Below are 12833 nucleotides of genomic sequence, written 5' to 3'. Positions count from 1 at the left end.
TTCATTTAACCGTCGTAGTGTTGTGAAGTATTTTAGGTTTTTATGGTCTGTTAGTATACGAAAACCTTCGATACTGCATAATTCTGCTTCCCATTCCCTTAAAGCGTTGATAATAGCCAGTAATTCCTTGTCATGAATCTCATAATTGCATTCCGCCGGACTGTTTTTCTTAGAGAAATAGGCGCAAGGCCTTAATAGTCCGTTATCGTCGTACTGTGATAATGTTCCCCTGTAGCCCACATTGAGGAATCTGCTTCAACAACAGTCTCCCTCTCGGGGCTAAACTGTATAAGAATCGGGGCAGTGGTAAACATTGTCTTCAGTTGCTGGAAGGCCTTCTCGCATGATTCGGTCCATTTGAACTCGTGTCCTTTCGCGTTAACTGATTTAACGGCGCAGCGATATCCGCATAATTCCTTATAAAGCGGCGATAAAAGTTTGCGAATCCTAAAAATGATCGTACACCCTTAACAGTCGTGGGGACAGCCCATTCCAGTATTGCTTTAACCTTTGCAGGGTCCATGCGTACGCCTTTACCCGCTTCAATAATAAATCCCAAATACTTGGTGCTTTTGACTTCAAACTCGCACTTGTCAATATCCAATTGTAATCCGGCCCTTTGTAGTCGTTCCAATACCTTGTTAACATGGCTTCGGTGCTCAGCAAGTGACCCTGATGAGAAAATTAATATATCGTCTAAGTATGCCGAAGCGAACTCGTCTAGAAAGTCACGCAGGATCCATTAATATACCGCTGAAATGTGCTTGGAGCGTTCGCCAAGCCGAAAGGTGTTACTAGCCATTCGTAAAGGCCAAATCTAGTCCGGAAGGCTGTCATCCATTCGTCTCCTGGCGAGATCCGGATTTTATGAAATGCAGCAATAACATCAAGCTTGGTAAACCAGCATGCCTTCCCAATCCTTTCCAGTGTCTCATTAATTAAAGGAAGTGGATATCGGTCCTTTTTGTGATTGCATTTAAGCCTCGATAATCACAACAAAAACGTAGTCCTCCTCCTGGTTTCTTTACTAAGAGAACCGGGGCTGCAGCGGGCGAATTGCTGACTCGTATAAACTGTTTGTCCAATAATTCTAAAAGGGTCTTCCTGAGGACTAGTAATTCATCGCGAGACATGTTGTACAGCGGTCCATGTGGGGGTTCACGAGTATTTCCGTTTTCGTCTTTTTCCAGCTCAATTTTATGGTCGACTCCAGCTCCACGGAGCGGTGGGAGTTTGTCGGCTTCTTCGCGGCTGAATACCGGGAGAAATTGGTGGTAATGAGCTGGTAGTTTGTCTTTAGGGTCCGTGTATTTCTTTACTGTAAGTGCTTTCTCAATATCTTTTAGGCTTGCGGCAAAACTCGTATCTCCTTGTTCTTTCTTCTTTTCCTAGCCCACATATTAAAGGAGTTGGCGTTAATGGGAGCAATTTTAGGGATTCCGGTCTGGTGGTATTCGCTGCTGACTTCAGTTCCAGTGTCTTGGAAGATTAACTTTAATCTATCAGTGGATATATTGGCTCTTTGAGAGATTAGCCATGGGAGTCCTAGTATAATATCGTGGCCTATATCAGTCGGGGCCACGTAGAGGAATATCCTTCGTTGGTAGTGACCTCCAATATCTAATGACATGTAGGCTACCTCGGTGACATACTCTCTAGCACCCCCAATTCCTTTAATAAACCGTGGCGGGATGGTAATGCGCTGGAGACAGCTTTTTGGGCAAACTTGGAAGAGATCATCCCATAAGGGTCACAGCCTGTATCAACTAAAAGCATTTGCATTGTATTCCTTGTTAACCAGGGCTGTAATTATAAAGGGTGGACCTTCCATATTTTCCTTAAAGTTTTCCCATTCTTCTTTCGCCTCTATCCGCTCCTGTTCGCGACTTAAAACAGGAGCTACACTTTTCCCGCTTTGTCTTTGTCTTCCAGGTTGTCCTCGTCCTCCAGCACCGCACCGGTGATATTAGCGACTATGGGGATCCTAGGCGGAGGTGGTTGGGGCCTCCTGGGAGGTTGGAAGGGACAGTCTTTAACTATATGGCCTGGGGCTCCGCAACGTACGCACAGCCTTTCACTCCATCGTCGGTTAATCTCCTCCTGAGTTACCCATTTGGCACGTCGGGAGCTGGCAGTTTTCACTGCTGGTTCCCAGTCCATAGTATCACTAGAAGGGATAACAGCTTCACCGGAGTTTTTGTAATATGGTGGTGCCCATGGTCCCTTCTCTTTCCGCTTAAAATTCTCAAGGCGATGAGAGATCTCCTGCACTTGTTGGCAAAATCCATCATAAGTCTCTTTTTCCTCGATATTTATTAATCGGTTCTCAATCGTTCGGTTTAACGCGCTCTTCAAATACCCCTTTTTAACTCTATCTTCCCAACCGCTGCCACCCGCTTCGAGGAGTAACCCATTGAGTTCTGCGACCAACTCTAGTACAGAGCGGTTTCCTTGGCGTAGAGTATTTAGGCGTACTAGGGCCTTCTCTTGACGGGTTGGGTCACTAAAGGCGCTTTCCAGCTGGCTGTAAAATCCTTGGAGCGTGAAGCTTGGAGAGGACTCATTGGCTGCGATCCATGCATGGATCCTTGCTGCTGCCTTGCCTCCCAGGCGGCTATAGCCGTACCATATTTGTTCCAACTCTCCTCCAAGAGAGGCCTCGTCTATCAGTAACTAACTTCGCTTTCAGTTGGCTTAAAACTGTGGGAAAAGCGTAAGGTCTGTCCCGTCGAACCGTTCGGGGTCGGCTAGCTTCGGGCGAGGGCGCTGTTGTATAGGGAGGTAGGGGGTAGGTACGGGTGCTGCGCTCGGTGTGGTGTTCGAAGTTGCCGGGGTTGGAGTCATTTGGAGTGCTGCTTGGAGCTCCGCGCGTAATGTCTGGATTTGCCCCTGGAAGTGATCCCGTTGCAGACCAAGAGCTATCTGCTGTTGTTCTATCATTTGACGAAATAGGGTTCGGCCCATGTTGGTAGTTCTGTACTCCCACTTGGTGGGTTATATTCTCCTTCCATTCTGTTCGGTATTAGTTGTTTTCCGTTCTGTTCTATTCCATTCCGTTTCAGTATAAGATAAGTGACGAACGATTCCTAATGTCAAGGGCTGAACCCATAGAACCTACAAGATAGGTTATGTACAAGAAGGAATCGTTGAAGAAGGGAAGAAAGGAAGAAAGGAAGAAAGGAAGAGGAAACAAGCGGTAAACAAACAAGGTGGGGAGTCACGTGACATCGATCGAGGGCCAATGGGCCAAAAGGGTCAGTAGGGACAGTAGGGACAGTAGGGACAGTAGGGACAGTAGGGACAGTAGGGACAGTAGGGACAATAGGGACAATAGGGACAATAGGGACAACGGGGACAATAGGGACAATAGGGACAACGGGGACAGTAGGGACAATAGGGACAACGGGGACAGTAGGGACATTGGCCCGAGAGGTCAAACGGGCTCTAGCCCTTTACAGTCCGAGTATTTAAAGCTAAGAAAACTATTTAAAAAAAGAAACTATAAGGACACCCTTTTGAGATCCATATGTTATTATCTTATCAGGATGTTCCTATATCTACTGATGGTTGAGATATTAATTGAGATATTAGGGTCTTAAAGAGTGCGATTTTAGATGGTGTACAGAGGTGCGGCGCTGCTCTCATGCGGCGCTCGCTTACCGGTTACGTAGTAGATTCATGACCTGTATAGAGTTGTATAGAGTAAATGAGACCGTGATCCGTAATATATTGGATCACTAGTCATAACTTAGACAGAATTCGAATCCCCAGACTGCTCCCGGGTCACAAGACCTGGAGATGGAGCCCCTAGATCGTACTGGGTTAGCAGTTCCGTGGCAAGAAATTCTATATCAACTGTCTTCACGCATAGAGATCCAATGGGAAGAACAAGACGACGAACGTCGCGAATCCGGCTGCGCCTCACCGAAAACTTTGCTGAACAGGTTGTACAACTGGCTTGGCGGACAGGTTGACGCCAAGGGATGGCAGGACTGTCTCGTACTGTATGGAGTACTTGTACAGACAGTAAGATACCGTACATATACATACAAAAGAACCTCAGGATTCATCGGAACCAGCCGGGGGAGGGTAAGAGCCAATCAGTGGACAGAAGCATGCCAAGAGGGCCAAGATTTGAAGGTGCGGAAACCAAATGAGACTAGTGGGGTACATCCGGTGATCACGCCTGGGGGAAGTTTCAAGTGGCCTGGGGAAGCAAGGATCGCAACTTCATTCTTCGATCCGTGGATGGAGAATGGACGAAAGCCAAGATCAATGATCCATTAATGGGTCAAGAAGGACACACCTAAGTACCAGGGTGGTTGGGAAGAGAGACGAGTCAAGGCCAATGACGAGACGTGGCAATCCTTGGCTTATCCGCATTTTGTTTCTGGACTGGGCAATTCCACCCCTATCGTACTAGCACTATGAGGGAGTACTAGTAAGATAGTGATTGACTGTACTAGGCACACTTACCAGGGACTATGAATTACTCTGAATACGGAGTCCGATGGAGATACTATCCATTCTCGGGAATGAGCGAGAATGACCAAGGAGGAATCCTGGAACAAATATTTCGGGCAATCACACCATCGACTCCGCCGATGGTTCCATCGGTTGTGACATTCGTCGATCTATACGGCCTCCTTCTTGGCGGCCTTTTTTTTTTTTTTTTTTACTCCTTTCTTCTTCCCAAAGAACAGTCCGTCTAGCTTACTTATCTTGCTCTCATTCCCCGTCATCTCCTTTCTCCGTCGTCTCCTAATTCCTCCTCGATCACACATTCGTCTCCTTTCGTCCACCCCACATCCGCTTTCATCGATTTGACTGACTAACCGACTGGCTGACTGACTGACGGTCTGAGTGTGGCTTCAATCTACTCATCATGGCCACCAAGAAGCCCAACATTCTCTACATTATGGCCGACCAGATGGCCGCACCCCTTCTGGCCTTTCATGACAAGACCTCTCCCATCAAAACCCCCAACCTGAACCGTCTGGCGGAGGAGGGCGTGGTCTTCGACTCCGCCTACTGCAACTCCCCGCTGTGCGCTCCGTCCCGTTTCGTCATGGTGACTGGTCAATTACCCTCCAAGATTGGCGCCTATGACAATGCCTCGGACCTGCCCGCCGACACTCCGACCTATGCCCACTATCTACGGCGCGAGGGCTACCACACGGCGCTCGCGGGGAAGATGCACTTTTGCGGCCCGGACCAGCTACACGGCTACGAACAGCGGTTGACCAGCGACATCTATCCCGGTGACTACGGATGGTCCGTGAACTGGGACGAGCCGGTAAGGAGATATCCCTGACGAAAACTTGCGACATCCGTTACTGACCGTTGGCGCTTTTGTCCAGGAAATTCGTCAGGACTGGTATCACAACATGTCCTCCGTCATGGAGGCAGGCCCCGTCGTGCGTACCAACCAGCTGGATTTCGACGAGGAGGTCATCTACAAGTCGACCCAGTATCTCTACGACCATGTGCGCCAGCGCAACGACCAGCCCTTCTGTTTGACGGTTTCCATGACCCACCCGCACGACCCCTACGCGATGACCAAAGAGTTCTGGGATCTGTACGAAAACGTGGACATCCCGCTCCCCAGGAACCCCGCCATCCCCCACGACCAGCAGGATCCGCACTCCCAGCGCGTCCTAAAGTGCATTGACTTGTTTGGCAAGGAGATGCCCGACGAGCGCATCAAGGCGGCGCGCCGTGCATACTACGCCGCCTGCACGTACGTGGACACCAACGTGGGCAAGCTGTTGAAGGTTCTGGACAACTGTGGCCTGCGCGACAACACCATCATCGTCTTCACGGGCGACCACGGCGACATGCTCGGCGAGCGCGGACTCTGGTACAAGATGGTCTGGTACGAGAACTCGGCCCGCGTGCCTATGATCGTGCATGCGCCCCAGCGGTTTGCGCCCAAGCGAGTTTCGCAGAACGTGTCGACCATGGATCTCCTGCCGACTTTTGTGGATCTGGTCGGAGCCCAATTGGTGCCGGGACTGCCGCTCGACGGCGTCTCGCTGCTGCCATACCTGACGGGACAGGACGGCCTGCGCACCGACACCGTGCTGGGCGAGTATATGGCCGAAGGCACGCAGTCGCCAGTGATGATGATCCGGCGCGGCCGCTGGAAGTTTATCTACTCGCTGATCGACCCGCCCATGCTGTACGATCTGAAATCTGACCCGGAGGAGAAGGTCAATCTGGTGGCGGGGCTGGCAGACTTGTCGCGCGCCACCACAGCCAAATCGGTGGCGCCACAGGTGCAGCCGACAGCGCTGCCCACCCCTGTGGACTCGCCGCGAGCTTCCCCGCGGAGGCAGGCGGCGACCACAGTATATCCGTTCCCGTCCCCGCCGCGCACACCGAGCCCCGGCAAAGGCGTGGCAGCGATGCCGACGATGACGGAGCCGGCCAAGCTGCTGGCGTACTTTGTGGACGAGGTACAGACGCGATGGGATCTGGAACGGATCCGCGACGATGTTCTGCAGTCTCAGCGACGGCGTCGACTGGTTTATTCGGCGTTGATTAGGGGTAATCCATCGATTTGGGATTACGAGCCACGGGTGGATCCGAGCACGCAATACGTGCGGAACCAAGGGAAGGGGGCATTGGACGACGTGGAATTGATATCACGATGGCCGAGAGTACTTCAGCGTGCAGCTGGATTTTAAGAATAAGAAAGACAGAAGAGAGGAAAGGAAAGATCTTGCTATTACATTGGTTAGTTATTGAGCGAGGTATACCCGTTTGCATTCACAGATTGATTTAGCATGGATGCGTTATATATGGTATGCGATCAATGTAAATGATGAATTAGGAAATAAACGAGACAGTAAAATAAGAATTAGAATGAGTCAATGATGGAATCCCGACCAAATGCCGACGTCATATATAACTCCGCACCAGATCGCCGGGGTTATTAATCAGTTCATCCTCCAACAAATTAAGATCAATCAATCAATCATTTTCTAAATTTTTATTTCTTTTTTTGAAAGAAGAATGTCCAAAATAATCCTCGCAGTCTCCCAATCCCGCACGCAATCCACGCTTTCCGCCACACTGACCTCCCTCTCCAGTATCACCCAGAAAGCCTCTGCGCGAGGCGTGCATCTCATCCTATTCCCGGAGGCCTATCTAGGTGGCTACCCACGAACCTGTTCCTTTGGCAGCAGCGTGGGCGCCCGCGAACCCCACGGCCGGGACCAATTCCTCTCTTATTTCCAATCCGCAGTAGATCTCGGCGATACGCCGTCTGGAGGGGGAGACGACTGGCTTCAAAGAAAACTCCCCCTGGGAGAAGGGAAATATCGAGGCGATGGAACGAGGGAGAAACTCGAGGAGATCGCCCGTGACACCGGGGTATTTATCGTCACTGGGGTGATTGAGCGCGCGGGAGGGAGTCTTTATTGTTCGGTGGTTTATATTGATCCTGTTAGAGGGTGTTTGGGGAAGAGGAGGAAGGTTATGCCTGTACTTTATATACCCCTATGCATCCTTCCCTATCCTATCCCATCCCTTCCTATATCCAACAGATATACTAATAATAATGATGGTGATGATGATGATAGACAGGAACAGAACGCCTCATCTGGGCCCAAGGATCCCCCTCCACCCTGAAAGCCATCACAACCCATCTGAACAAAGTCCCCGTGACGCTAGCCGCGGCCATATGCTGGGAAAACTACATGCCTCTGCTTAGACAGAGTCTGTACGCCCAGAACGTCAATATCTATCTTGCGCCGACGGCGGATGCGCGCGAGACTTGGTTGGCGTTGATGCGGACCGTGGCGTTCGAGGGGAGGGCGTTTGTGCTTAGCGCGAATCAGTGTGTGAAACATAATGAGTTGCCGGATTGGATTACAGCTGGTAATTCTGCTGCGCAGCAGCAGCAGCAGGCTCATGTCTATGGACATGCACAAGGAGATGGACAAGTACATCGAAAACGATCAGTGACAGCAGAAGGACCACATGAGATAGTCTGGCCTGGAGAATTCGGGGACAATATACAGGACAAGGCTAGGACAGATAAGAAACAGAATCAGAATCAAGGTTTGTCTTCCAGTTCATCTATGCCATATACTAACTAGTATAGAATACATCTCTCGTGGCGGATCTTGCATCGTTGATCCTCAGGGCCAGGTCCTCGCCGGTCCCATCTGGGAAGTATCCGCGGATGATGTCGACGAAGGTCTCCTCGTGGCGGAGATCGATATCCTGGATTGTGAGCGTGGTCGTCTGGATCTCGACGTGGCGGGTAGTTATTCACGCAGTGATGCGTTCAAATTGCATGTTGAGGGGTTGGATTTGAATCCTCCTCCTTTTTAGATATCTACTGTGTGTATCTGTCTACATACCATCTATATCTATCTAATATATCTATCTACGTCCATATCTACGTCCATATCTACTATATATCTACCATACATCTGCCAAGTAATATTGCTATGTACTAATCCATCGAATATACAGGCGCCTTCACCAACACATTCACTGGCCCTCTCCCTCGCACATCCGCCATCACAAACGTCGAAAACCGAACCCGCGCTCCCTCCGAGCTCGTCGATCGCTCCCCAGGGCTCGGGGCCGTGGCCGTGGCAGGGGCCGTGGCAGGGGTCGTGGCAGGTGCCGTGGCACTGGCAATGGCAGTGCTAGGACTAGGACCCTGTCGCCGCCCCATCAGGGAACTAAACACTGACCGCACGCGCTGTTCCCGACCCGGTGCCGTCTCCGGGGTTGACCCCGACGAGGAATCGCGATCCTCCTCATCCGGTCCCGGGGCGTCCGAACGGTCCTGGTCGCCGGATCCGCGCGTGCCGTTAGACTCTGCTCCGCTAGTCAACGGCGGGATCCCAGTCTCCAACTTCATCGTCGGCTCGTGCACACTCGTGCCCGGCAGGACATAGTCGACGCAGATGTCCCGGGACTCCAGGGGGATCTTCTCCGAGATGCCGATGGCGTTCTCCACGATCATCCGCGCGCCGTTATCGAGACCCGGCGGTGGAGGGTGCTGCAGGTAGGTGACCAGCGTTGCCACCAGGCTCTCCACCAGCCGATCGATCAACTGCACGCGGTTTTCATCGGCAGCCGGGCCGATCAGAGCGTCCTCGAGTCCATCCAACGTGGTGCGGCGCCAGTTTGAAATACGGGCGATGGCATTCTCCTTGTCCTCCTCCGTGACGGTCTTGCCCTGCTGCCGGCGCAGGTTGTTCTCAATGCTCTTCAGCTGTTGACCCAGCGAGGGTTCCAGGGCCGGGTGGAAGTACCGCCCAAAGAGCTCATCCACCAGCCAGCGGCTCATGACCGCGCGGCCGATGGCCGTCATCTCCTTGGTGCCCGTCATATGCGCATCCTCGTTCACGTACCCGTTCAGCCAGGGTGGGAGACACTTCCAATCCTTCCGGATGGAGAATGCCAGGTCCTTGATCGCTCCGTCGAGACGACCAAACCGGTTGGCATACTCGTTGTCATCCAGGACGGTTCGGGACACCGCCATGCGCTGATGCGCGACCGTGTTTTGAAGATGCTGCACCTGGGCTTCTTTTTCAAAATAGTAGCGTTTCACTTTGGAATATTTGGCCTCTGCGAAGGGGAGAGAATCAAGTCAGCTGCGGGGCTATTCCGAGCGAGGGAGGGCTACACATACGGAGTTCGTCATGTTTCTGGACCAAGGATCGCACGTCGACCTCGCCCTCGTCGCGGGTGCGGCTATGGCTGGAGGTCGGCGTGCTGCGTCCCGGCTCCGAGCCTTGGGACGGATTGGTATTGTTCGACGGCGGGGTCTGCGAATAAGCCGGAGGGTTGTTGGTGGCAGGACCCGGCGGAGCGCCCGTGGACGGACGTTCCGACATGCCCTGCGGCGGAAGGGCCGAGGCGTCTGTCGAATGGTTGGGCAAAGGCCGTAAGGGAGAAGGGGGGCCGATAGACTGTCGTGAAGGCGGCCGAGCACTGGACGGATCCAGAGATGGTTGTTGCTGGGGCGGACCGGGGAGCAACTCGACAGGATGCCTGGGCGGGTCGATGGGCGACGGACGGTACTGCTGCTGATTGCTTTGTTGGTCCAACAGCAGGGTTGAATCGGTATTGGCACGAGGGATGGAGGGTGGATTGGGGGAACGAGACAACCGCGGGTTCTGAGAAGAAGATAGATGCAAGTCCGGGGGCGGCATAGGCGACTGAGGGGTCGTGCGGACGGACTCTACCACATACTCTCGCGAGCGGGAGGTCAGGGGCGGGCCGTCGGCAGAGCTGGTGTCCACCGACAAGGGGCGCTGTCGACGGGAGGCAGGCGAGGACCTCCTTAAGGATCGATGGCGCTCGAGAGGGCCCGTGGAATCTCTGGTTGCTGAGGAGTGCAAGGAAAAAAGGTTTCGGATGGAACGTCGTTGATTCCGGTCGTCGTGATCGTCGTGATCGTGATGGTCGCGGTCGTCGTCGGATGGGTCCACATCAACGAAGCGCGGCGGAGGCGCAGTAGGGGATGCGGGAACAGCGACGGGGAGATCACTGTCGGACTGGCGTTGGCTCTGGGAGCGGTCCAGTGAAGGGGAGGAGGGAGAGTGAGCGGGATGATGGTATGGAGGAGGAACCGGTAGCGGATGAGGTGGTGGAGGTGATTGATGTTGAAGAAGTTGCTGATGCTGGCGGTGTTGTTGGTGAAGATTGGCGGTGGGGACAGAGACACGGCGGTCGACCAGTTGGGGGAGATGCTCGACAGATCGGAATGCAGGTGAGTTGGAAGGGGGAGACTTGGGTCTTTTGCGGAAGAGTGGCATGAGGGATGAAGAATAGGATAAAGAAAGAAGTCAAAGAAGAAGAAAGGAAGAAAGAAAGAAGAAAGATGGAAATGAAAGGTGATGAATGAAAAAGGAAGAAGACAGAAAGACAGAAAGACAAAGCGGGACGTCACGATGGTGATTGGCTCGACAGGGACTAGTCTATATATAGATTTGGAAGAATATATTAATGGATAGAGGGAAAGAGAATAAATATAATTCATCTACAGCTAGATCTACGACTAACACACTCCATGCGTCTTGCCCGTCTTCCCCTGCAGAGAATGCTTTTCCCCCTTGTAGTGTGGATGGTTGTGCTTCGCCTTGTGCGAGTTGGTCGTATGTGTACGCACATGCCTATCATAGTCAGTCTTCCCGGAGAAATTTGATAGGAATAAAAGAAAGAAAAAACTAAATAAAATAAAATAAAGGGAAAACCTACTGTTGATACCGCTCCATCATCGTCTTGTCCATATCGCTCAACGTCTTCAATGCCAATTTGATATCCGCCAGCAGCGTGTCGCACCGACTCATACTAAAATCCTCGCGCACAACCACTCGCATCAACTTCAACGAGTTACTATGCGGCGCCATGGTGTACGCAGGGACAACCCATCCACGCTCGCGCAGCTGATGCGCCAACGCAAACTCGTCAAAGTGGTCCTCCCGGTGGGCCGGCAATCGGAAGGCAACCAGGGGTAATCCGCGACCACGACGCTGGCTCATGATCACGAATCCCAACTGCTCCAGCTGCTCCGCCAGATAGTCCGCGATGCGCGTGATGTTGACCATGATGGACCGGTACCCACGCTTCCCGAGCCGGATCATCTGGTAGTACTGCCCGATGACCTGCGACGCACCCTTGGAGAAATTCAGCGTGAAGCTGGCCTGCTCTGCGCCCAGGTAGTTGATGTTGAAGATCAGGTCCTTAGGCAGGTACTCCGGGGACCGCCACACAATCCAGCCCACCCCGGGGTAGACGAGGCCGTACTTGTGGCCCGACACGTTGATGGAGACCACCTTCTCCAGGCGGAAATCCCACTGCAGCGACGGGTGTATGAAGGGAGCCACGAAGCCCCCGCTGGCGGCGTCCACATGGATCGGACAGTCAATTTTCCGTTCCACGAGGAGGTCGTTGATCGCCTTCACGTCCTCGTACTCGCCCGTGTACGTGGTACCCAGAATGGCGCAGATGCCAATGGTGTTCTCGTCGACCAGGTCCACCGCCTGCTGCGGGTCGATCACATAACGGTCCTCAGTGCAGTAGACGTAGCGCTCTTCAACGTCAAAGTACCGGGACGCCTTCTCCCAGCACACTTGCACCGCGCTGTTCATCACTAGGTTGGGTCGTGAGCAGTCCTTGCCTTCGGCGCGTCGTTTGTTCTGCCATCGCCGCTTCATGGCGAGGGTGCCCAGCATGATGGCCTCCGAGGATCCGATGGTTGAGGTCCCCATGGGATGGTCGTCACTCTCTACGGGAGCATTGAAGAGATGAGCGATCATGTTGACACAGCGGTTTTGGATCTCCGCCGATTGCGGGTATTCCTCGTAGTCGATGAAGTTCTTGCTGAAAGAATCGGCCATGAGCTTTTCCGCCTCGTCTTCCTGTGACGTGGTGAGCTTGCCCTAGATCTGTACGTGGGAGATGGCGAGCGTGCATACCATATAAGTTGTGACAAAACTCGCCAAGCTATTACACCCTTCGGCGTGAGTAATTTCCCACCACACCCGGGGGATCGACAACCTACTTGAGCATCGGATTCCCATCCAGACTCAGCTCATCTTTGATCATACGGTAGGCCACCTCGCGAGGCATCTCGCCTTCCGGCATCTCCGTCTGGGGCAGCTGCTGGGTGGCGAACCGCGTGCCGTACACACTCGAGTAGAACCCATCTTCCTCGACAGCGTCCAACTTGATGGAATCAACCCGCTTGATCGTAGGATCCAGGGCATCGCTAGGGCGATGGACTCTAGCGAGATGGACCATTGTTTTATATAGGCAAAGATAAAATGGATTCAATTGGTACAGTATCCAAGGATAGA

At 52.7% G+C, this 12833-nt stretch overlaps 2 protein-coding genes across 2 annotated transcripts; one reads left to right on the top strand and one right to left on the bottom strand.

Moving 5' to 3' along the window:
• Positions 1-4885: 4885 nt before the first annotated feature.
• ATNIH1004_002373 (uncharacterized protein) lies at positions 4886-8343 on the top strand (the record flags this gene model as incomplete). The annotated part of the gene is made up of 4 exons (XM_033567065.1): positions 4886-5296; positions 5361-6662; positions 7587-8067; positions 8111-8343. The coding sequence occupies 4 exons, from the start codon at positions 4886-4888 to the stop codon at positions 8341-8343; spliced, it is 2427 nt and encodes an 808-aa protein (XP_033429060.1).
• Positions 8344-8467: 124 nt separating this feature from the next.
• Positions 8468-12777, bottom strand: ATNIH1004_002372 (uncharacterized protein; the record flags this gene model as incomplete). The annotated part of the gene is made up of 6 exons (XM_033567064.1): positions 8468-9597; positions 9662-10541; positions 11042-11147; positions 11242-12395; positions 12453-12480; positions 12539-12777. The coding sequence occupies 6 exons, from the start codon at positions 12775-12777 to the stop codon at positions 8468-8470; spliced, it is 3537 nt and encodes a 1178-aa protein (XP_033429059.1).
• Positions 12778-12833: the final 56 nt, after the last annotated feature.

This window comes from Aspergillus tanneri, assembly GCF_003426965.1.
Source record: "Aspergillus tanneri strain NIH1004 chromosome Unknown AapTan_1_pilon_pilon_pilon, whole genome shotgun sequence".
Lineage (NCBI taxonomy): Eukaryota > Fungi > Ascomycota > Eurotiomycetes > Eurotiales > Aspergillaceae > Aspergillus > Aspergillus tanneri.
This window is presented reverse-complemented; position numbering and strand designations above follow the sequence as displayed.